The sequence below is a fragment of the Chlorocebus sabaeus genome, chromosome 20 (genome assembly GCF_047675955.1).
Source record: "Chlorocebus sabaeus isolate Y175 chromosome 20, mChlSab1.0.hap1, whole genome shotgun sequence".
In the NCBI taxonomy this organism is placed as follows: Eukaryota; Metazoa; Chordata; class Mammalia; order Primates; family Cercopithecidae; genus Chlorocebus; species Chlorocebus sabaeus.
Genome location: NC_132923.1, coordinates 18,556,174 through 18,582,954, shown reverse-complemented (window position 1 = coordinate 18,582,954; position 26,781 = coordinate 18,556,174). Strand labels below are relative to the sequence as shown.

General features: G+C 36.2%; 1 protein-coding gene across 8 annotated transcripts in view; it reads right to left on the bottom strand.

Moving 5' to 3' along the window:
• The window catches only part of SPAG17 (sperm associated antigen 17), a 241,103-nt gene that overhangs the window by 83,703 nt on the left and 130,619 nt on the right, over positions 1–26,781 (bottom strand). For all 8 annotated transcript variants that reach the window (XM_073008447.1, XM_007977401.3, XM_073008444.1 and 5 more), the window contains 6 exons: positions 23,647–23,825; positions 21,936–22,027; positions 10,001–10,240; positions 8,928–9,039; positions 7,484–7,633; positions 1,436–1,549 (listed from right to left, as the gene is read on the bottom strand). In XM_073008447.1, the coding sequence (XP_072864548.1) occupies positions 1,436–1,549; positions 7,484–7,633; positions 8,928–9,039; positions 10,001–10,240; positions 21,936–22,027; positions 23,647–23,825 (887 nt within the window). The remainder of the gene's footprint in view (positions 1–1,435; positions 1,550–7,483; positions 7,634–8,927; positions 9,040–10,000; positions 10,241–21,935; positions 22,028–23,646; positions 23,826–26,781) is intronic.

Sequence of the window (26,781 nt, the reverse complement as noted above, 5' to 3'; positions counted from 1 at the left end):
ATGATAACCTATATTAAGAAGAGGTAAGAATTTTTAGTGACTGTGTAGTGACAATGGATTTTAATACAAAATTTGTTAGGCATCAAATGACTTCTCCAGTTGCTGATTTAACAACAAATCAAAGACAAAGACAAAATTAAAACACAAAATCTCCAATAAAGCCAAAATACTAAGAAATCTAATGGACTCTCAAACTCAGTAGAGTACTAGGATATCTGGCACAAGGTAAGAAATAAAATTATAATTATCTATGAAAAATTTATCACTGCAAAAAAGAAACTATATAGAAAGACAGGTAATTGGATCACCATGATTGACACTAACATATAGCTTTAAGTTTATGCAGCATTGAGTTTACCTTTGATTTTATAATACTTTAAAAAAATATGCTGTGGTTAGATCCCTCTAAAATGCATGGGAAGCCACAAATTTCCTAATTGGTTCTTGGTAAAGTGACATCCTATTTTGTGGTTTGTAAAGAAATAGTTCCAGTTGGATAATTTATTTATTGAAAATGGGGTAGAAGGCTGGGTGCAGTGGTTCACGTTTGTAATCCCAGCACTTTGGGAGGCCAAGGTGGGAGCATCACTTGAGCATAGGAGTTTAAGACCAGCTTGGGAAACATAGTAAGACTTCATCTCTACCAAAAATAATTAGCCAGGTGTGGTGGTGTGCGCTATAGTTCCAATTACTCAGGAGTCTGAGGTGGGAGGATTGCTTGAGCTCAGGAGTTTGAGGCTGCTGTGAGGCATGATTGCGCCACTGCACTCCAGCCAAGTGACAGAGCAAGATCCTGTCTGAAAGAAAGAAAAAAAGAAAGAAAGAAAGAAAGAAAGAAAGAAAGAAAGAAAGAAAGAAAGAAAGAAAGAAAGAGGGGTACAGAAAGCTTTCCGTATGTCCACTTAGTAGCTCCTTTAAGGCTAATGTCCTGAAGCACACTGAACAGTTTTATAATTACAGGATTCACAAAGAAAACCAAGAGGATTCCTTGGCAATTTATGCTTTCTTTTACACCCAACTAAAAGGCTCATTTTTATGGAGTAGTTGACAAGGATAACTGGTATATATGTGTGCATATACATGTATACATACATGTATATATATCACACACGTAATCTTATATGTATAAGTGATTATACAAAGGATTATATAAAATGTCAAAGCATTTCAAAGCATTTTTATTTTGTATGCATCTATGTATGAAAGATTATATATATATATACACACTTGTATACACACATATGTATGCACATATATATAGACACACATACACACACACACACACACACCCCTCTTCTATTCCTATTATGCAGGAAAAACTATGAGGAACATTAAATCATAACATGTTATTGACAAGTGAGCAGACTGAGAATGGGCAGTTGCAGGGGCCCTTGGCAGTGGGGCACACTTATCCTTTCTGTTGTGTTCATTTCACCTGGTGCCATTCCATTTGATCCATAGTAACTTATTGAGAGGCAGATTCCATTTTCTAAGGTGGCAGAAAAAGATCCAAACTTGCTGAAAGCTTTATTCTTTATGTCTGATACTTCTAAAAGACAAAATCAAATCAAAAACGTTTTCATTTAATTCAAAATAAATATAACTAAGATTGTGGTCTACCACAATCAACTTAAAAACAATTGGTTTAGCTCGACCATGCACTCAGGGTTGTTAGAGGTAGGGTGGAATTACAAAGATAAGAACATGAAACTCTTGTTTTAAGGACTTTAGGTTACAACGAAGTGAGGAAATCAATGGGTTGATGGCATAGCCATAAGCAGATTATTTATCTGGCAGATTGTCCACATGGCTTTTAAAATTAAAACCATCAGTTCAGTTTTAGTTTCCCCACATTTTAAAACATTTTCTTAAATTCCCACATTTAAGCTTTTTTACATTTTAAAACATTTAAAAATTGTTTCAGTCAAACATAATTTTAAAACAAATTGTTACGGCACGTATTTTTGTCTTTTCTCAATTTTTAGGTTTAGGGGGTACATGTGCAGGTTTGTTACATGGGTAAATTGCATGTCACTGGGGTTTGGTGTACAAACAATTTCATCACCCAGTTAGTGAGCATAGTGCCTGATGGGTAGTTTTTCAATCCTTACCCTCCTCCCAACCTCCCCTCTTAAATAGGCCCCACTGTCTATCATTCCCATCTTTATGCACATGTGTACTCAGTGTTTAGATCCCACTTATTAGTGAGAAAATGCAGCATTTGGTTTTCTGTTCCTGTGTTAAATTGCTTAGGATAATGGCCTCCACTGTATCCATGTGCTGCAAAGGATATGTTTTAGTTTTTCATGGCTACATAATACTCCATAGTATGTATGTACCACATTTTCTTTATCTAGTCCACCACTAATGAGCATCTAGGTTGATTCCATTTCTTTTCTATCATGAATAAGAAACACACATCTGAAGGTGTATGTGAAGAATTTGTGAATTTTCTGACCTGTTGTTTTATTTTCAGTTCACCATTTCCTCCATTATCAGATAATAAAGATGGGGCAATATCGATTTAAAATAATGTAACTCATGCAAAGATAATTTTTAGACTGGGAAATTCAAATGAACCATGGAACAAAAGGTAATGCTTTAAGAGAATGAAAAGAGAAGCCACAGAGTTGGAGAAAATATCTGCAAAAGACATATCTGTTAAAGGACTATTACTCAAAATGTATGAAGAATTCTTAAAGCTCAATAACCAGAAAATAAAAACCTGATTAAAAAACGGGCAAGAAACTTTAACAGACACTTCACCAAAGAAGATATACAAATGGCAAATAAGCATATGAAAAGATGCTCAATATTATTTGTTATCTGGAAAATGTAGATTAAAACAACAAGATACCACTAGACACCTTATAGAATGGAGAAAATCCAAAACAACAAATAATGGTGAGGATATAGAGCAACAAGAACTTTCTTTCATTGCTGGTGGGAATGCATAATGGTACAGCCAATTTGGAAGACAGTTTGGTGGATTCTTCCAACATGAACATACTCTTACCCTATAATCCAAAAGTCACACTACTTGGTGTTTACCCAAGGGAGTTGAAAACTTACGTCCACACACAAACCTGTACACGAATGTTTGTAGCACCTTTAGTCACAATTGCCAAAAGCTGGAGGCAACCAAGATGTCCTTCAGTAGGTGAGTGGGAAAATAAAATTGTGGTACATCTAGACAATGTAATATTATTAATTTTCAAAAGAAATAAACTATCAAGCCATGAAAAGACATGCAGGAAACTTAAATGCATATTACTAAATGAAAAAATTCAATCTGAAAAGGCTACATAGTGTCTAATTCCAACTACATGATATTATGAAGAAAGCAGAACTATGGACACAGTAAAAAGATCGGTGATTATCAGGGGTTAGGTTAGGAAGGAGGGAGAGATGAACAGACAGAGCACAGATTTTTAGGGCAGTGAAACTTCTCTGTATGATACTATAATGGTAGACACATGGCCATTATACATTTGTTCAAACCCTTAGAATGCACAACACCAAGGGTAATGTAAACTATAGACTCTGGGTGATAATGTTATGTTAAGGTAGGTTCATCGACTGTAACAAATGTACCACTCTGGGTGAGGAATGTTGATAGTCGGGGAGGCTGTGCATGTGTATGGGAAGAGGATGTTGAGAAATCTCTGTAACTTCTGTTCAATTTTGTCATGAACTTAAAACTGCTATAAAAAAATAAAGTCTGGTAAAGTAAAAAGATAATGTGTAATATCCATTAGGGTTCAGTTCAGGAAAATAGGCATCTTTATGCACTATTAATAAGAGAGTGTATTGGTAGAAACTTGAGAAGAAGAATGTGCAATAAGCCATTTAATGGAGTGGAGTGGAGGGACAGGAATATTAGTCAGAAGAAAGAAACCACTAAACAAACAGAACACATGCTCAGTGAAATATAAATTACAGAAGAGTTAGCTAAATGCTTGAATTTTTTAAGTACATAAGGATATTTTAAAAAGCACTTTCTAGAATTTAAAAATACACTTTCCTAACCAAACCATTCATAATCAGTAGATGACTTGAAGGAGAGAATGGTCACTTTTGAGATTCAAATGAGTTTCTTAGAAACTCAAGTGAAAAAATTATTTCAAAACAAAGCAGGCCAGGCATGGTGGCTCACACCTGTGATTCTGGCATTTTGGAAGGCTGAGGTGGGAGGATTGCTTGAACCCAGGAGTTTGAGACAGGTCTGAGCAACATGGTGAAACCCATCTCTACAAAAAATACAAAAGTTAGCCAGTCATGACGTGCCGTGCCTTTAGTCCTAGCTACTCGGGTGGCAGAGGTGGGAGGATCCCTAGAGTCCAGGAGTTCGAGGCTGCAGTGAGCTATGATTGGGCCACTGCACTCTAGCCTCAGCAACAAAGTGAGACCCTGTCTATAAAACAAACAAAATGAAACTCAGAGCAAACATTTAAAGAGACAATAGGTTTATATGAAAAACAACATGAAAAGGCCTTTTTCTGAAAAGGGCCCGATAGTAAATGTTTTAGGTTTTATAGGGCAGGTATATGGTGTTTATGACATTTTCTTCTTTGCTTTTGTTTCTTGAACTATTCTTTACAAATGCAAAAACAATTCTTAGTTCATGGGCCATACAAAAGACATAAAAGATTTGGAGGATAAACATATGCAAAGTGTGGCTTTTACAGAAGGAAAAAAGGAACAAATGAACAAGAACAAAAATTAAATTAACAACCAAATTAAAATTTCCTGACCTAAAGCTGGAGCTTGAGTCTTAGATTACAAGGGCTCATCAACTGCTAATGTGAAAATTACAAGATGACGCAATAGCAACTATGAATCATAAAAAGAAAAGGATGACAACCCAAGGATCCTGTATCCAGCCAAGACGTCCTTCCAGATATCCAGAGATGCATAAACATTGAGAGGGCATACTATCGTGTGCCTCATGTGAAGAGAAAACTTGATAAAACTAAACAAAAATAAATAAACCAGGACAGAAATGGAAAACAAGAAAGCAAGCAGTGGTGGGCAATGACCATTCCTCTCTGCATCCTCATCTTTCTCCCTGTCTGTTGATCTGTTGTAGATCCATCTAGGTCAGGGATTAGCAAACTTTTTCTGAAAAGGGCCTAAGAGTAAATGTTTTAGGTTTTATAGGCCAGGTATATGGTGTTTATGACATTTTCTTCTTTGCTTTTGTTTTTTGAACTATTCTTTATAAATGCAAAAACAATTCTTAGTTCATGGGCCATACAAAAACAGATTGTGGGGCAAATTTAGGTCAAAGTGTGCAGACTCCAGGGATAATTAAAGCTGAAATGAAAATGGAAGGTTTACTATTAGGGCTAAAAATGGGACATTAGCCAATAATGTAAAAAATAAAATAATTAAATTATTATACATATGAATATATAAATGTTTATATATAAATAATATATACATACATGAATATATATACATACATGAATAACTATACAATATAAACATATCGGTAAGTTGTTTACCAATTTATAGAAGAGTTAGCTAAACGCTTGAATATTTCAAAGCACATAAGGATATTTTAAAAAGCACTTTCTAGAATTTAAAAATATGCTTTCCCAACAAACCATTCATAATCAGTAGATGACTTGAAGGAGAAAATGGTCACTTTTGAGATTCAAATGAGTTTCTTAGAAACTCAAGTGAAAAAATTATTTCAAAACAAAGCAGGCTAGGCATGGTGGTTCACACCTGTGATTCTGGCATTTTGGAAGGCTGAGGCGGGAGGATTGGTAAATTGTTTACCAATATGTTTATATTAGTAAATTTATATACATATCTTCATGTAAATAAACATACATATCTTCATGTATGTTTATATTGTATACTTATTCAAGTATGTATATATATTCATGTAGCCAGCCAAGATGTCATGAAACAACATAGTTTCATGTATGTTTACATAGAATCATATAAATATGACTAAATATATTGATTTATTTTGGTGGAAATCACCTAAGTATGCAAAACATGGAAATAAGTAAACTATAATTACATACCGATAAAATATTAAATCATCCAAAAAATCTTGCTTTCAAATAATATTTAATGAATATGAAAATGCTCATGAGGATAAAGTACGAAAGAAATACATTATTAGCACAGGTTATCACTGCAGTGGCAGAATTATACGCAATGGTTATCTTCTTTAGGTATTTCCATATTTCTCAATTTTTAATAATAATCCATATATCTTTATATCAGTAAAACAAAGAAGTCATTTAAAATTTTCTGTGCTAAGTTTTTGGGAACATTCACACCTATCAAACATTGTGTTCTTTCTCTAGCAAGGGGCTCAGAGGAAAAAAAAGCATTGTGTTCTTACCTTGGGTTTAGAAAATGTCACTAAACTCATATGTGAAATTTAGTTATTGGTCATATCACTAATTTTCTTTTCTTTCTTTCCTTCCTTCCTTCCTTCCTTCCTTCCTTCCTTCCTTCCTTCCTTCCTTCCTTCCTTCCTTCCTTCCTTCTTCCTTTCTTTTTTTTTTTCAGCATCTCTCTTCATTATCCAGGCTGGAGTGCAGTGGTGCGATCTTAGCTCTGCAACCTCTGCCTCCAGGGTTCAAGTGATTTTCATGCCTCAGCCTCCTGAGTGGCTCACCACCATGCCTGACTAATTTTTGTATTTTTTGTAGAGACAGGGTTTCGTCATGTTGGTCAGGCTGGTCTCGAACTCCTGAGCTCAAATGATAAGCCTGCCTTAGCCTCATTACAGGCATGAGCCACTGTGCCCTGCCCTCATATCACTAATTTGAGTTGAATACATTTAGTAACTCATTTTCTTTTGCAGGTGTAATCAACACCATACTGGACAAGAAAGAAGCAATTAATTTATCTTAATGATGTTTCCTGGTACAATGGTGTTATGAAGTTTCATGGTGTTTTATCAATGGACATCCATTTGCAGCTCTCGTTTCCAAGCAGGTAATGACTCTCATGGTCAAATGTATGGTTTTTCCTTGTCTTTACAACCTAACATATTTGGTGCTACAGAGGATTAAGTGATAGAGCATAGGAAGAAACCTCATCATTGCAGTGCCTATTGGAAAGAAGCTGAAACTATGGAATCACTGCGAAGGGACCTGCATTCTTGAGAATTCAGTTGGTACAAGTGCATAAACCAAAATTAAGGGCAGAATAGACATGACAAACTCAATGATTGCTCCATAAAGATGACCAGTCTGGGTAGACTCTGTATCAAACAACTGGAATCAAAAGCTCGGTGCCCAGAGGAACAAAAGCCAAATAAGCAGCCCACTACGATGGACTATGTGTATAATAACATATTATAATACAGAATGTCAAAATACCTCAGTTACCATGTGGAAAAATTCCATGTGCTAAGGGCAAGAGGTCCATATGTATTTGTATCAGGTAGATGGGTTCAGCGCATTGCTTAAGCATTAACCTCCACTGGCACAAAGATGCAGCTGCTTACCTGTTTCAAGATTTTGTTCCTCATCTTCTTCTTCCTCTTCTAAATAATAATCCTCTTTCTCTTCCTTTTTCACAATTTCCTTAGGGTCATTTAAATGAATTATAAAATTGTGCTTGTCCTTTATCACTCTCACTTTGACAAAAGTTGGGCCTGAGGAGGAACGGTAGAATAGAAGATGGGCAATTAGGATGCCACATTAAGCTCCTCAACAAGATGGTTACACAATGCTGCACAGAAACCAACATAGGAACAGAAAACTAAACACTACATGTTCTCACTTAGGAATGGCAGCTAAACACTGAGAACACATGAACACAAAGAAGGGAACAATAGACACCAGGGCTATTTGAGGGTGAGGGGAGGGTGAGGACCAAAAACTACCTGCCAAGTACTCTGTTTATTACCTAGGTGATGAAATAATATGCACACCAAACCTCTGCAATATGTAATTTACCTATAGAATCAACCTGAATATGTATCCCTGAAACAAAAATAAAAAGGCAGCATAGAATACAAACCAGGGAGGGGAAATGCCTAGAGATGTCAACACCTCTATAAGACAAAGCCTAAGGAAATAAAGTAATGGTGGAATTCCAGGCATAAATGGCAGGTAGACCAAGGAGGTATTTGCAGGCCTTTTAGTCACATTTCAAACCCAATTTCAGAAGAGAAAATGAACTGGCTGAGGCAATGTATGCCTATAATCAATATTATGATTCATCAAATGATATAATTAATGTGAAATGGTTTTGCGACTTCTAAAAATTATGTGTTAGTTTTGGTAGCTATTATTATTATTGTGGTAGTTAATAAAAATTTTTCCAACAATGCTTTCTCTTTTTTAGTGTTCAGACCCATTTTTTTTTGTTTAAAAAAAAAAAATTGGCTATCTCCTCTCAATTTGAATTGAGCTATCAACCCTCAAAATTGACAGAACTAGGAGAAAATACTGAATTCACTACCAATCACCTGAAACTTATATGCATTGTACGCTTATGCAAATCTTAGTAAGAGCTACAATAAGTGGATGTTGGGAGCAGGTTCCAAGCTCTGTGCTCAAAAGCCACACCAGAAAAATGCAGTAAACTCACAGAATGTGCTTGGTTTCTGGGATAACAAGGTGTGCTGTAATGAAAATTATTACTTAATTGCTTATTGCAGTTACTATTACTATTTGCCAATTGTATGGAAGTATTTTAATATTTTAACAACTAGAATGGTCATATTAGCATGTATCAGTTAAACTCTTAACTGACCTATGCCTTGTAGAGTCAATTATAATAGAAGAAAGTGTGAAGTCTGAAAATGCTGACTGTGGCACCTAAATGTATTGTGGGGGACAGAATAACACTCTCACCTATCAAACTCAGGAGTAGAGGGCCCCTGGTTATCTGAAATGCATTATTATCTTTCCAGTCATTAACCGGTTGCTTTCAAAATGTACCTTTTTCAAACATTGTCTTCTCCACTTCAATCTGCCCACCATCAGAAGGATACAGGTAGTAATTTGACCCTGAGATTTGAGTAGGTATATTTCCCATATTGTATCCATGAAACTAGAAGAGAAAATATCATGCTTTGAATGTGAAGCTTCAATAGACAAAAATCAACTTATCAGTGTTAGCCGACTAAAGTTGCCAGAAGCTTAATTTCGCTAAGTATGTCTGTCACTTTGCAGACTCAGAGGCCAGTGTTCATATTATTTTTAGAAACATCTATGGTGTTATAACAGGCAGAATTAAAGATATTATGTTAAACTCTGTTCATCGGTACATTCTCATAACCTAGTGAAAATTGAATCATCATACTATTGTCAAGGCAGTTCAAGAAGAAATCAAGTTCTCATTCACTGGTTGTTAATTTTCTGTTTAAAGTGAACTGACGCTGGGGAGAGTAGACACTCCACTTAAGGAGGTCATATGTAGAAGATATTTTTTACTGAGTGTTGCTAACAGAGGTCCAGGGGATTTAATGCATGCTAAAACTTGAGAACAACTGGTTTAGAGGAGTAGCTACAAAGCACAGGGGCTGTTAGATTTCTTTCCATTTTTTTTTTTTCCCATTAGGTTTTCCTCATAACAGCTAGCTGAGAGAGAATTGGCAAAGGGAAGCTTTTACAAAAGCATACAAGCCAGAAACATGATTGCCCACAAAGAGACAACAAAATGTAGTCAGCGAGTGTCATCGTCTGAGACAGATAAAGCCAACTTTTGTGTTCACTTATTTACATATATCTATAAGAGTACTTCTGTGTCAAATTTCTACCTTTACTGACCTTAGCTAGGTTCATGGCACTCAAATGAAAACTGGCCTGAGGCTGTTTTCATCTTGATGATTGACTAGAAACAAGGTTCTAGACATCAGGGGTGGAATACAGGTTTGAGCTCACTGATACCAGAAGAAACCCTAGGCCTACTGTGGTGGTAGTAAAAACAAAAGAATCTTACAATAGCTGTATTTTCCCAAAACAAATAGGAAGAGCCCAAAGAGACTAAGTTTTACAGAACTGGAGCGTACCGAGTAAGTTATCTCAGGTTCTGATTGGTGGGGGGACTCTTCTATTACTTCTTGGACCTTGATTGGTTCTTCTTTAGATTTCTCCTTGTGAAATGGTTTTTTCTTCAAAGACCTACTATCTTCTTTCTCTACGTTATCCTTGCCTTTCTTTTTACCAGCTTCTTTGCTCTTCTTCTCTGCTTTCTTTTCTTCCCTTAAGCGCTCCTCTTCTGCTAATCGATCTTGCTCTTCTTTCCATGCCTGTAAACACATTTAAGAAATTTAAATTTAACAGGATTTTGAAATGCTTAAACATAGGTCCCATTCAGGTTCATTTTGGAGAATATTTAACATGATTTTTGTTAGTGTATCTCTGACAAATCAAAATACTGAACTAGAAACCTTGACGTCATCCTTGATTCTCTTTCTCACTCAACTTCTGTCTACTAAATCCCGCCAATTCTCCCTTAGAGATGTCTCCTCACTTCAGCTTCTTCTCTCGTGGTTTATTTTGCAATTTCCTAGGTTCAGGTCTTCATTATCTTTAGCCTGGACCATTGTAGCAGCCTCTTAACTGGTCTCCCAGTCTCCTATCCTTCACATGAGTCCGATCTTTAATTTAGGTCCTAAAGATAGTTTATTAGCAATGTGGAAGACTAGATGTTCAGAGAAACATACTTGGGACAAAATAATTCAAAAATGATGGATAAAATAGGTAAAATGATGGAGGGTAAGTCTCCCGTAAGCACTCCTAACCACAGGCCTGTCCTCACATAGACTTGTGGCCAAAATACAGATTACCTTAACATTTTATTTTAAAACAGTTATTGAAGCAGGAAAATAGGGTCTAGAGGCAGGGAACAAAAGACTGATTCACACTTCAGCAATGACAGGAAATGTCCTCTACTAGGGTGTAGGCCAAGTAAATGACTTTGTAACTTTACTTCGTTCTCTCCATTTACATAGAGCGTACCCCAAGTAACCAATGGAATCCTCTGGTGGGTATTTAAATTCTCAATAATTCTGTAACGGGGTCTTTGAGCTCCTATGCCTGGAACCATTCCCACACTGTGGTGTGTACTTTCATTTTCAACAAATCCCTTCATTCCTTCCTTCCTTTGTTTGTGCATTTTGTTCAGCTCTTTGTTCCAGATGCCAAGAACCTGGACTCCTCCACCGTTAACATTAGGATTTGATATAAGCTCAGAAATGTAAATCACAAAACACGCAGAAATAAACCACTTTGAGTAAGAAACAAACTGTGAAATCATATCTACAAAAACCTCAGATATTGTAATTACCAAATAGAGAATATAAGGTAAGTTTTAAAACATGCTCAAATAAATAAAAAGAAGTATTAAAAGCATAAGTAAGAAAGAGTATTATCAAAAATGGCAAGGGGAGTTTGAAGGACTTCTTGAAAATGGAACTGAATTTTTGAAAAGGCAGTATTTGAACAGATAATGCCTGAGACATTTAGAGAGTTGAAGAAAGACGTTCATACTAACATTAAGGAAGACCAAGAAATCAAAAGCAGGAAATAACATTGGTGTATTGGACTTAGCTCATATTAACTTAAAAGAGTGTATTGTTAAATTTTTAGAAATTTTGTGAGCCAACTGTTAACCATGACCATCATCTAAAAATTATATAAATTTGCAATTAAGCAAAATATTAAAAACAAATGCAATAAAGACTCAAAACTTACCACAATGTAAGTATTTTGTGACATTTCACTATTGTCTATGCTCTGGAGTTTATTTATGTCAATTGTAATGGTATCATGACAACATTATATGATGGTGTGCTACTGCATAGCACTGCCAACTTCAGTGTTGTCATATAGTAGCTTGAAATCAGCTATTGTAGGGGTACTTACACTACAAATACCAGCAAATGCTACAAGTCAGGACTGGTTGATTGTTTATTATCTAGATTTAAGGAAGTGATGGAGATCATATTAATAATGCAGACTAGCTGTTATATTGTTACTAGCACAGAAAGGTGAGGAAATATTCTTCCATTATTAAAAAACGATTACTTGACTCAGCAAAAAAGTTGCTAATGTTATTGACAAATGAGACATATCCTTTCTTTATTTCACTTTTGTCTTACTTGTTAACATAAATAAAAATATCAGCATTCATATTAGAACTAAATGTGTTTATCAATTGTAACCATAGCTTGGCTAAGGATACAACAATTTAGCAAAAATCAATTTGTAGAAATCAAAATGCTATTTGGAATTTATGGGTCGCTATATGGAATTTACATAAATAATATTATATGCTTTATTATTACATGTAAATTTTGTATTATATATATACTCTATATCAGAAACATTTATAACTTATGTACATATATGTATACTTTTGTTTTCCTAGAGTGCTACTGCTTAAGCATTTACCGGCACACCACTGAATGTTTTCAAAGCAGCTAGAGAGAAAAGATAAACTGTTCACTTTGGGAGGCCAAGGCAGACAGATCACAAGATGAGGAGTTTGAGACCAGCCTGGCCAACATGGTGAAACCCCATCTCTACTAACAATACAAAAATTAGCCGGGCGTGGTGGCGGGCGCCTGTAATCCCAGCTACTCAGGAGGCTGAGGCAGGAGAATCGCTTGAACCCGGGAGGCAGAGCTTGCAGTGGGCCGAGATGGCGCCACTGCACTCCAACCTGGGCAACAGAGCAAGCCTCTGTCTCAAAAAAAAAAAAAAACAACAAAAACTTGTCTATGAAAGAATGACAAATTAGATGGACAGTCAGCTTGTTAACACCTACAATGTGTCAGCAAGGAAAATGTGGAAAAATATCTTCAGAGTTGATATGGTTTGGATTTGTGTTCCTGCTCAAATCTCATGTCGAATTATAATTTCCAGTGTTGGAGGAGGAGCCTGGTGGGAGGTGATTGGATCATGGGGGCAGATTTCCCCCTTGCTGTTCTTGTGATAGTGAGTGAGCTCTCAGGAGATCTGGTTGTTTAAAAGTGTGTAGCACCTCCCCCTTCATTCTCTTCCTCCTGCTCCACTCATGCAGGATGTGCCTGCTTCCCCTTCCCCTTCAGCCAGGATTGTAAGTTTCCTGAGGCCGCTCCAGGCATGTTTCCTGTGGAGCCTGCAGAACCGTGAGCCAATTATATCTCTTTTCTTAAAAAATTACCCAGTCTTAGGTAGTTCTTTATAAAAATGTGAGAACAGACTAATACAAGAGTGATAAGAGGAAATAAAAAAGCCAACCAAGAATTTTATAAATGAAAACTATGTTTAATGAGTAAGGGCAAAATAAAGTCATTTTTCAGATAAGTAAAAACTGAGTTTAATAGCAACTGTGATATTGGGGTATAATAAGAAACAGATATTTGGTCATCTTTCCTGGCTCCTGGCACAGAGCCCCTAAGTCCCTTGGAATTTCATAAGTGATAGGAGCATCTTTTGCTCTAATGAGGCAACTCTTGTCATGTTCTTCAGGATAGGACGTGGGCTGTCCAGAAAGACCAAACCTTGATTAGAAGTTTGGGACTTTCAGCCTCATCCCCAAACCCCTCAGGAGGGAGGAGGAGCCAGAGATTGAGTTAATAATCTATCACGCCTGCATGATGAAACTTCCATAAAAACCTCTAAACGACAGGGTTTGGAGAGCTTCTGAACTAAGTTGGTGAATGCATCCAAGCTCTGGGAGAATGACATACTCCACTTCCATGGGGACAGAAGCTCTTGTGCTTAGGACTCTTCTGTATCTTGCTGTATGTACCACTTTATCTGGGTGTTCATTTGTATCCTTTATAATAAACCAGAATAGTAAGTACAGTGTTTTCCTGAGTCTTATGAGACATAAGCTTTCTAGCTAGTTATCGAACCCAAGGAGGTGATTGTAGAAACCTCCAAATGAGTAGCCAAATCAGACATAAGTGTGTGTACCCTGGGCACCCAAAAATTGTTACTTGCGATTGGCATCTGAAGAGGAAACAGTCTTGTGGGAGTGAGTTAATCTACGAGGTCTGTGCTAACTTTGGATAGTTAGTATCAGAATGGAATTTCATTGTAGAACACCCAATTGGTGTCTGGAAAGTTGCAGATTCAGTTGGTGTGGCGAAAAAACACCCACAAATTTACTGTCAGAAGTATTGTGAGTAAAACAGTTCATAGCAACAAACCCCCAGTAGAAGAACTTCTAGAGCAAAGACTCCTGAAACATAAAGAAGAAATGCCCAAGGAAACAAATGGTAAGCATGGAGATAAAGCTAAAACAACATTGACTATGTAAAACAATTACAATGAGGTCAGGCATGGTGGCTCACGCTTGTAATTCCAGCACTTTGAGAGGTCCTGGAGGAGGTTTGCTTGAGCCCAGGAGTTCGAGACCAGCCTGGGCAACATAGTGAGACTCCATCTCTACAAAAAATTAAAAACTTAGCTGGGCATGGTGGCACACTGCTATAGTCCTAGCTACTTGGCAGGCTGAGGCAAGAGGACCATTTGAGCCCAGGAATTTGAGGCTGCAGTGAGCTATGATCATGCCACTGCACTCCAGCCTGGGTAACAGAGCCAGACCCTGTTCCTAAAACAAAAAGTAATAAATAAATAAATAAATAAATAAATAAATAAATACAATTACAATGATAATGTTTAATTTGTAGGAAGACAAAACAAATCAAGATAAAACTTAAGCATCAGTTTAAACCATTTTAATAGTTCCTGGAATTGTTCTGAAAGAAAAAAATATTGTGTTAAGTTTAAATTTCATTAAATTATAGTGAAATTAAGTTAAATTGAAATGATATAACAAGTTAAATTTCTAGAGCAATCACTAATAGGAAGAAAAAGTGCATACATATTAAACTTTTCCTATAAAGGGCCAGAGAGTCAATATTTTAGGGCCAAGAGGCAAAATCAAGGACATCCATGTAGGTACTTATGCAATGAGAGAGAAGAGAAATTTATACAACTATTTTTCTGACAAATAATTGAGTAGAATTTTTAGTAACAAGAAAAATAGAATTCTTTTTTTGTGTTGAGGGGGATAACATTTCACTTATTTAGAGTGAAAATCAAAGTTCCCTATTATCAAAGTGATTGCAAAATGAAAAGAGGAAAATAAACTTAATACAAAGAAAGCAAGAAAGGAGGAAAAGAAAGGATCATAGAGAATATATAAAATACTAAATAGGTTAGTTGAATAAATCCCAAACGTGTCATTAATCAGAATAGATATAAATGGAGTCTACTTTCCTGCTAAACGTCCATGTCCATCAGACAAGACTTTTAAACATCTAGTTTGTAGTCCTTGTTTACAAGAAACACACTTAAATTATAGTTTTTGTTGCTCTTGTGAATAAAATTTATTATTTGTTATGTTTTCTAATTGGTTATTGCTGGTGAATAGGAATGCCAGTGATTTTTTTCAACGTTGATCTTGTCTACACCTGCACTTCCTCAATTCTTTTTAAAGTCAACACAGAGTGACATCAGCAAGATGTGGAAAAGGACTTTCCAGAACTCATCCCTCACAGAAACACGGATTTTAACAACTACCTACACATGAAAATACCTTCACAAGAGCCAGGAAACCCAGGTGAGAGAGTACAGATTCTTAATGTAGCTTGGAATTAAGAAGACACAGGCTGGTATCTGGAGATCACCCCTCCATGCCTGCCCCAACGCCAGGCCAGCCCCTGCAGACTCAGGCTCTAGGCCCACCTCACTGTCAGGCCCACCTCAGTGGTCCCATAATCCAGGCTGCCTCCAGCACCAAGCTGGCTCCCTGTGGCCCCAGGCTTCAGGCCTGCTCTGGTAGACTCAGCCTCTAGGTCCTTCCCGGTGCTAGGACAGTTCTCAGATCCCAGACTTCAGGCTGGCCCATGCAGATCCAGCTTCCAGGCCCTCCTCATTGCCAGGCCAGCACCCATGCTCTCCAGTTCCAGACTGGCCACTGCTGACTCAGGACCTAGTCTGCCTTAAAACCAGGCAAAACTTTGCAGCCCCAGACTCCAGAATGGCAAGTGCAAAACCTATCCTCCAGGAACCCCTGGCACCTGTTAGTATCCAAAAACTCAGCCTCCAGGCCGGCCCTGTGAACACAGACTCCAGACTTGCTTAGTGCCAGGTCATCCCCTGAGGCACCAGGTTTCAGACCAGCCCCTGAGGCCTCATGTTCCAGCAGACACGAGGTCCTGCTAGGCCTGCTCTAGCAGACTGAGGTTCCAGGTCCATCCCAATAGACCCAAGCACTGGGCTGGTTCCTGTGAACCTCGGTTCTAGGGTCACCCCTGCAGAGTCAGGTTGCAGGCTGACCACATGGTTCTAGGACCCAGGCCTGTCCTCATGGCTCAGCACCAAGTCAGCCCCATGCTCCAGGCTGGTGCCCAAAGCCCCAGGCTCCAGTGGACCCAGGTCTCCATGGACTCAGGCTCCATGCCCATCCTTGTGGACCTATTTGTAGGCCCATCCAAGTCTCTGGCCAGTTCCTGCACACTCAGGCTCGAGGTCTGCTCCAGTGTCAGGTCAGCACTCAAGGACCCAGGCTCCAGGCCCACCTCAGCCTGGAGGTTGAACCCAGTCAACAGGTTTACCCCAGTGGACTCTGGTGACAGGCTGGCTGCTGTGGATTCAGGATCCAGGCTTGTCAGAACAGACCCAAGCTCCAGGCCCACCTCAGCAGACCTGGGCTTCAGGCTCAAGCCTTAAAACCCAGAAAAGATAAATAATACAATTCAACTTTCTGTTAAAAATTTAATGAAACTAAATTTGTTTTTCAAAAAGATAAACATGAACAAATTTTAGCTAAACTAAAAAAAAGAGAGAGGACTCAAATAAATACAATTGGAAATAAAAGAGGAGACATTACAAATGGTACCACAGAAATACAAAGGATCAGCCGGGCGCGGTGGCTCATGCCTATAATCCCAGCACTTTGGGAGGCTGAGGTAGGTGGATCACGAGGTCAAGAGTTCGAGACCAGCCTAGCCAATATGGTGAAACCCCTCTTTCTATTAAAAGTACAAAAATTAGCCAGGTGTGGTGGTGCATGCCTGTAATCCCAGCTACTCGGGAGGCTGAGGCAGAAGAATTGCTTAAACCCGGGAGGCAGAGGTTGCAGGTAGCTGAGATCGCACCACTGCACTCCAGCCTGGGTGACAGAGCGAGACTCCATCTCAAAAAAATACATACATAAAAATAAAAATAAAGAAAATAAAATACAAAGGATCACAGAGAGTACTATGAATAATTACACACTAACGAATTGATAACCTAGATGGAATGAATAAATTCCTAGAAACATACAACTTACCAAGTTTGAGTCATGAAGAAATATAAAACTGAACAGACAAATAACAACAAAGAGACTGAATCAGTAATAAAATGTCTCCCATCATGAAAAGCCCAGGACCTGATGGTTTTACTAACGAATTATCTCAAACATTTAAAGAACTAATACAAATTCTTCTCACCCTATGAAAAAAATTGAAGAGAAGAGAATACTTCCAAACTCATTTTATGAGGCCAACATTACCCTGATACCAAAGCTAGACAAGGATATTGCAAGAAAATAAAATGACAGGCCATTGTCCCTGGTGATGTTAGATGCAAAAATCCTCCAAAAAATTCTAGTAAACTGAATTCAACAGCACATTTGAAAGGCTCATTCCTCATGATTAAGTGTGATTTATTCCTGGGATGCAAAGATGATTCAACATATTCAAGTCAATATATGTGACACGCCATATTACAGAATGAAGGATAAAAATCACATGATCATCACAATAGATGTGGAAAAAACATATGACAAACTCAAATATCCTTTCATAATAAAAACTCTCAACAAAGTAGATAAAGAGGAAATGTGGTAGATAAAGAGGAATTGTATCTCAACACAATAAAAATGTCCATGCTACCCAAAGTGATCTACAGATTCAATACAATCCCTATCAAAATTCCAATGTCATCTTTTCACATAAATAGAAAAAAATCCTAAAACTTGTAGGGAATCACCAAAGACTCCTAATTGCCAACACAATCTTGAGCAAAAATAAAAATGCTAGAGGTATTGTTACAGTAGGTAGCCAGTAGTAGTAGTAGCTACAGTAGTAGCTAGTCAGGCATGAGCAGGGCAGATGAGGGCTGCCACCCATCGCACATAGCAGGAATGCCAGATGACCATCAGGTGATGGCCAGGCAGTTGTTAACTCTCTCTAAAATAATAATTGGTCACAGCTGGTGCCAGGGAGGGGTCGTCTCCCAGTAGATGGAAAACACCTGAAACTGGTGAGCAGTAGCTTCCCAGTGAGACCTCAGGAGTTGGGTGAGTGGGCACAAAAATGTGCATTAAGAGGCAAAATAGTGGAGTTTAAATGGTATATGAACTTCCTCTAGGAATGCTAGACTGGTAAGGGAAAAACACCTCAAGTGAGCATGCATACAACTCCAGAAACCATACTATGCCTGCTCCCCTCCCAAATGCTAGCAGGCCACTGCACATGTGGACAGCCCACCCCAAGGGAAGAATCATGGGAGAAGTAATGCAAGACCCTGAAAGTATGCCAACATTTAAAACACTAAGTCAAAAGGTCAAACTGTGCACTTGATCTCTCAAGTCACCTGCTCAGCCCTCTTCCAAGTGTACTTTATTTCGTTTCATTCCTGCTCTAAAGCTTTTTAATAAACTTTCACTTCTGCTCTAAAACTTGCCTGAGACTCTCCTTCTGCCTTATGCCCCTCAGTTGAATTCTTTCTTCTGAGGAGGCAAGAATTGAGGTTGCTGCAGACCCATATGGATTTGCCACTGGTAACAATATCACACTACCTGATTTCAAAATGGTTAGCTATAAAGCTATGGTAATCAAGACACCATGGTACTGGCATAAACACACAGACCAGTGGAATACAATAGAGGGCCCATATGTAAATGCACACATGTACAGTCAATTCATATTCAGCATAGATGCCAAGAACACAAAATAGAGGAAGACCAAGTTTTTCAATAAATGGTGTTGGGAAAACTGGATATCCACATGCAAAAGAATGAAATTACACTCTTATCTAATGTCCATGCACAAAAAACAACACAAAATGGATTAACGACGTAAATGTATGTTCTGAAATTATGAAACTACTAGAAGAAAACACAAGAGAAATCTCCATCACATTGTTCTGGGCAATGATGTTTTGAATATGACCTCAAAAGCACAGGCAACAAAAGCAAAAATAGACAAATGGCATCACATTAGACTAAAACCTTCGCACAACAAAGAAAACAATCAACAAAGTGAAGAAACAACCTATGGAATACGACATAATATTCGAAAACCTGCAACCGATAAGAAGTTAATATCTAAAAATATACCTAAGGTACTCAACTCAGTAGCAAGAAAACAAATAACCCAATTAAAAAATGAGCTAAGGACCCAAGCAGACACTTCTCAAAAGAAGGCTTACAAACGTCCCACAGGTTCAGGAAAAAAAAAGCCCAGCATAACTAATCAGCAGGGAAATGCAAATTAAACTCATGATGCGATATCATCTCACACCTGACAGAATGGCTATGAGAAAAAAGACAAGATAATAAATGTTAGGGAGGATGTGGAGAAAAGAGAACCATGGTACACTGATGATGGGAATATAAATTACCACAGCCACTATTGAAAGCAGTATGGCGGCTCCTCAAAAATTAGAATTAGAACTACCATATAATCCAGCAATCCCACTTCTGGATATATATCTAAAGGATCTGAAATCAATATCTTGAGAAGGTATCTGCATACTCATGTTTATTGCAGCATTATTTACAATAGCCTAGATATGGAATCAACCTAAACATCCATCAACAAATAAATGAATAAAGAAAATGTGAGATACACACACACAATGGAGTACTATTTTATGTATATATTCTATAATACTATGTATACATATATTACATTATGATTATGTACATACTACATTATGTATTATGTATGTATATATACACAAAATATATAATACATATTATATAATATATAGTTATAATATATAGTGTAATTAATATAGTGTTATAATATATAGTGTAAATACAATACTATTATAATATATAAACCATATAATATATAATACTATTATAATATATAAACTATTATAATATATAATAGTGTATATATACATACACACACACACACACACACACACACACAATGGAATACTATTCAGCCTTCAGAAAGAAGAAAATTCTGTTATTTGCGGCAACATGGATGAGCCTGGGGGACATTATATTAAATGAAATAAGCCAGGGACAGAAACACAAATAGCACATGATCGCACTTATATGTGGACTCTAAAAGAGTTGAACTCACAGAAACAGAGAGTAGAATGGTGGTTACTATGGGCTGCAGGAAAGGGGATCGGAAAGACGTTGGTCAAAGGTTGTGAAATTTCAATTAGACAGGAGGAATAAATTCAAGAGATCTATTGTACAACATGATGACTATAGTTAATAACAGTGAAATGTATACTTGAAAATTGCTAAGAAATTAGATTTTAAGTATTCTTGCCACATTAAAAAACTATGTGAGGTAATGCATATGTTAATTAGCTTGATTTAGCCATTTTATAATATGTACATAATCCAAAACATTATGTTGTATACCAGAAATATATACCATTTTTTTCTCAGTTAAAAAATAAGTAACAAAAATAAGTTTTTAAAAGCCAACATAACCTTAATACCAATGCTTGTTAATAACAACACAAAAGTCTATAGACCAATTTCATTCACCATGGATATAAAAATTCCAAATAAAATGCTATCAAATCAAACCCAGATTTTTATGGAAATAACAATATGCCATGAACATATAGTACCGTAATTTTTATCTATTATGCACGTAAAGATGTTCCCAGGAGATTTTTAAAATTAAAATTACTAGGTTCTACTCTCAAAGATGCAGTTAGGATGGAGTAAAGGAATGTGAATTTTACTAAGTCCCTCCTCCCACCAGACACCCTTAGGCAATTATGATACATGTAGTTATGTGGGATGAGAACTAAACTTAAGGAAACAATGAATTTTTTTATAGAAATGCAAATGCAACTTGTGTTGTTAAATCAATCTCTATAATTCAATATATCAACAAAAGAGGAAAACTAACATATATTAGTCTCAAAACAAATAGAGAGTTTAAAAATTAATAAAATTTGGCAGCAATTAACAATAAAGTTGATGGTATGGCATATAATTTTCTTTACTATTAATATCCAGAAACCAGAGGCTCATCAAAATTAATCAACTTTGTTTAAATGTTTATTGAATTCCCATAGGGGTGGGGAAGTTGGCTCTTGCTTACCCAGTATTAAAGCTTGCAACAAAGCTATCATAATTAAAATAGTATGGTACATGCATAGGAATAATTAAGTAGGTGACTGAAACAGAATACAATATTCAAAATTGAATTCAAAGAATAAATGGGTGCCTAATATGCGATCTAATCGACACCCAAATTCAGTGGGGAGAATTAATGTTATATTTAATTAAAAAGTACTAGTAACATAGCCTATCTGGACAAAGAAAAAGTAAGACCTTTACATTATACTATATAAAAATACATTTTAGATAGATATCTAAATATAAAAAAATCTATAAAAATATTCTAAGAGAATGCATAAAAATATATATGTATATCTCAAAGTGGAATCAACCCAGTAGAATCAATAACATAAAAGCCCTGAAACCATAATGGGAAAAAAATAACAGAGGTTTTCAGAAACTGTTTAAAAATAAGCTATAACATACACACAAAAACACACAAATAGCACAAATAAAATACTCCTGTAAGTACCAGCAGGTCAAAAAGAGATGGTCTCCGGCTTCCAGGAAGCCATCCTCATGCTTCTTGCCAATCACTACTGCCCCAAAGGCAGCCACTATCCTGTTCTGTAATACTTTAGTTCAATTTTGCCTGTTTTTAAACTTTATGTAAGCTGGATTACCTTGAGAGAGCCTTCTAAAATGAAAGGAATCTTTTCCTTCTCCTTTTCTTTTTCTTGATCTGATATCTCTGTTTTGCTGATTCCTTTGTAACCTATAATCAGGCACAATTAAACTTCTTAGTAACTCTTAAATAAGGTATCATAGAAGGACCAAATCTCTGGGTTAGATGAGATCTCAAAGGCTTTCAAGTTCAACTTCTCATTTATTTATCTCTGATTTTTTTCTGGCCACCTCTAGAATGAACATCTGAAATGGGACCGAGCCACATCAGTGATGGGGAGCTCAGTTTCTGGGGACAGTTCATTCCATTCTCAGCGTGTTGATACGTTGCAGCTTTTATTGAACTGCGGTCTCTCTCTCTCTAAAGCGTTCACCTAATAATCCTAGTTTACCACTTTAAGACTACACAGAACAAATCTAACGTTTCCATCCATATTGAAGCCCTTCTCTTGCCATTGTAGTCATTCTATTTTGAAGACTTACATTTTTCTGTACTTGAGAGACCTGAAATTGAATGCAATATCTACCAGGTACATCCAATACCAAATTAACCATTATCTAGATTTTCACAGGTTTTTGGTCTTTTCAGTAGTATTATAAAGAAAAGGCAGTAAACTCACATTTTTTATCTTACTAATAGGCAGGTGTGGGCCTAGACGTGAGTATTAGAGGGCAGCCCTACCCATTTTTTTAAAAAATGTAGTCCTATCTATTTCTTTTCCCTTTTCTTTTTTTTAGGTACTTAATGCTCTCCTTCTGGGTCCCCATCAGGACCCAGAACTGATAGATTATACAACCATTTTGGTCGATATGGTAAATGTTTCATCATTAACTTGGTTTTATATGGTTTACTTTAAAATCATGCCAGGTACAAACTTCTTTGGTAATTGATAGAGGTTGCCAAAATTTTGGAAGTTATGTAGCGTTGCTCCTTTATGAGAAATCCCTCTGACTTTGGCTATAATAAATGAATATTATTAACAAGGAGTCCGTTTTCTTTGAACAAACAATGAAATATGATTATTTTCTAGATGAATTATCTCATTGTTTCACTTCTTTATCAAGTATCTTTCTAAAAGTCTATTTTACTCTGTCACCATCTTCCCCTTCTGCCTACAGCCTCAAGGCCACAATAACACAACATAACCACCACAACATCATCATCATCAGCAAAGGTATATATTGATCCAATATCCTGTCAAGTACAGGCCACAGGCCTCCAAAAATCTCTTTCCCCATTATCTTGAGATTCCTACTCCCAGTTAGTCTTGGGACCCTTCTGTGTGCTGTTCTAAGAAAGATCTTGTTTTAATCTCACTTTTGGATTCTATAATTGTTCAAATAGATATCTATTAGCTCTGAATTTACTTCTTATGTTGTCAACAAATCTTAGATAGCTTAATTTACCAATCCTACCAATAAAGGCATTTGGCATTTCTCTAACATGTAACATTTGATCTGCACAACAGATGGAATCTTCCAGATTTGACAAGAAGTGAGGTCAATATAAACAAATATTCTATTATTGCACTCAGGTACAATCCCATATTTGGAATGCAGCTACTCTATTTACTAGAGAAAGTGAAGAATCACAGGAACTTTTTTGAGTAATTCTTTTTAATGCTGAAATATTCAGAGTCTTGATTAAATTAAGAGATAGAAGAATGTTCTTGAATTTTATTCCACGTGTAAGTTGAACTGGTTACTTACTTTTAGATTTTTTAAGGGAAAAGATTTTGCTAGCAGAAGTAAGTCTGGCATTAGCAGATTTCAATTCCAGCTCAGCTTTGGTCCTGATGATTTCCTCATTCATTTTAGATTCCTGATATATAGCTTCTTCTTTTGTAATCCAATCTTGAATAGATTTTGCAACAAGTTCCAAATAATTCCTAAACAAAACAACAACAAATGTCAATTTACTATGAAAGTCAATATATACTAAAGATATTGACTGTGTAAATAAACTTTTTGCTCATGTTGCAAATATAATGAGTTTAAATATATCTTAGATGTATTTTGCACAAAATAGTCAAATACAAATATCCCGTGAGCATATGAAAAATGCCCTTCATCCACAGTTAAAGACATGTAAATTTAAAAATGAGATCTTTCATCTGACTCACTAGGCTTTGGGTTTAAGAAATAAAAAAAGAAATGAGATCTTTCCACCGAAGTGAAGAATTAACAAGTTTAATAATACCAAGAGTTAATGACAGTTTAAGAGATGATCACTTTCACCACTGTTAGTTGGAGAATAATATAATGCAATCTCTTTTTCAGGCAATTTTATAGCACATTAGGAACTTTTAAAATTGATGACCAGTTAATACTCACTGGATTAACTAAATCACTATAGTTTTGCTATGAAGCTTACTGACCTTATGAATATGCACATCTTAAATACTATTCTCTAACTGTTTGTGTGTTTATGCTTTCATTGGCAATTTGCTGCTTACCAACAGTCATATTTGTTCCCAAATTCATTCACATCATTTATACTGACTAGTGTAATTATTTAAATTAGATGTTATATATACTTATATGAATGTCCAAAGAGAGTTGTTTCTGAGGACATCAGTTGTAAGATTTAGATTTCACAATAAAAATTAGTTATTGTCAAATTATGTGAAAGTGAGGCTTAAAGTTTTGAAAAAATAAAGCTAGATGGATTATATACTCAGGTTGTTTAATAGTTTTAATTCTTCATCCTTTTTGGAGAAATAAACTATAAATGTAAAATATGAATTACGGGGGTACCCAACATCTTCATTTAGAAGGTAATAGATATCTCAAACTCAACATGTCCCCAAATGAACTCTGGATCTACTCCAACCTGCAGCATCCAAATTCTTTGGCATTTTTAGTTGATGCAAGTCTACACTTCCAGTTAAACAGGTCAAATCCCTGATGTTCTCCTTTATTACTCTTATTTTCTATTTTCTTTCTTTCTTTTTTTTTTTTTTTTTGAGACTGAGTCTTGCTCTGTCGCCCAGGCCGGAGTGCAGTGGTGCAACCACTCAGTTCACTGCAACCTCCGCCTCCTGGGTTCAAGCAATTCTCCTGCTTCAGCTTCCCAAGTAGCTGGGATTACAGGTGCCCGCCACCATGCCCGGCTTCTTATTTTCTTATATTCTTCCAATCTGTCAGGAAATCTAAATTACTGTGTAAAATTGTTTAAAAATAATAAAAAAATGTATTTATAATATATTCAAAATCTGCTGACTTCTCACTACCTTTACTGTTATTGCCCTGGTCTAAGCCATTACCATCTCTTGCTAGGATTTCTGCAATAGCCTCCAACTGGTTTCCCTGCTCCTACCCCCAAAGTATATTCTCAACATAGCAACTAGGATGATCCTTGTAACTCTTAAGTCAGATCATGTCTTTCCTCTGCTCAGACCTTTTAAATGAGTCTGCATGTCAAATAAAAATCAGAATACTTACCAGTAACCTACACCAAGGAAACATAGACTTATATATACAGCTCAAGCAGTCTTCAAATGAGAGAGCAAAATAAATATTAAGCATGCAATGATTCGGAAAGCTTACTACACATAGATACTTTCTGAAATATTTACTCACAAACGTAATCCAGTTGCATTAAAAAAATAAATCAGAGAAATAAGACAACATTGGATATAAGTTAAAAGGTCAAGAAAAAAAGCAGTACGATTTACAATTAAATGTAACTATGCTATTAATTTGTGATTAGAAACTATTACTTTACAATGAGAAACAATAGTTCTAGACAATTCCAAAATGAGAAGTAGGGATTTGTTGGGGGTAAATGAAATTATGTTAAATTAAAGTTTTTTTGGCAAAATAATATTAATACTCATTAACTCCAGATATGAGATAAAAATATATCAATGTTATTTAAAAGGGTAAGTATAACCTCTAGCAGAATATAAATAGAATGTATAACTTTTTAAAATTCACACACTCAGGATAAACTTAGAATATTCAGTCTAACAAAAGAAAATAGATTAATACTACATAGAAATTTATTTATAAAATTAAATGGTAAGAATAAAACAAAATGCATTACCAATAAAAGTAAAAGTGAATGGATTAAATTCTTTAGCATTTAAAATACTTAAATTTATTTTAAATTATTATTAAAATCCTTTAAAAGACATAGGCTATCAGAGTAAAAAAATGCAAGCTACTATTTATTTATTTATTTTTGACAAGGTCTTGCTCTGTCACCCAGACTGGATTGCGGTGGTACAATCATGGCTCACAGGTGCCTCAAACTTCTGGGCTTGAGAAATCCTCCCAGCTCACACTCCTAAGTAGCTGGGACCACAAGTGTGCACCATCAGACTCAGCTAATTTTTGTATTTTTTTGTAGAGATGGGTTTTGCCATGTTGCCCAGGCTGGTTTCAAACTCCTGTCCTCAAGTGAGCCTCCTGCCTTGGCTTTCCAAAATGCTGGGAATACAGGCATAAGCCACTGGGCTGGCCTCAAAGTGCTATTTAAAAAAGATGTACATACAAACGAAATTATGCAGAAAGATAGAAGTGTGGCAGATGGCAGATTAAGAAGCCAGAAGCCTAGGTCTTTGATGACTTTTACAAGCGGTTGTACTAGCTCTAAAGCACTGCCCAAGTCCAGATTTCTTGCTACAGGAGAAAAGTAATCCTCTTCTTAGTTTAACCCCAGTAGTCAACTTTACATTAACCTAGTGAAATACAATACCTACCTGACATATAAAATGACTGGGAAAGTTATACCAACAAATTCTTATATAAAGAAAGACTATCCAAAAATATTAATATCAAACATTATTAAATACAAGGTAGAAAGTATTAAAGGGAACACAGAGGGACATTTTATCAGAT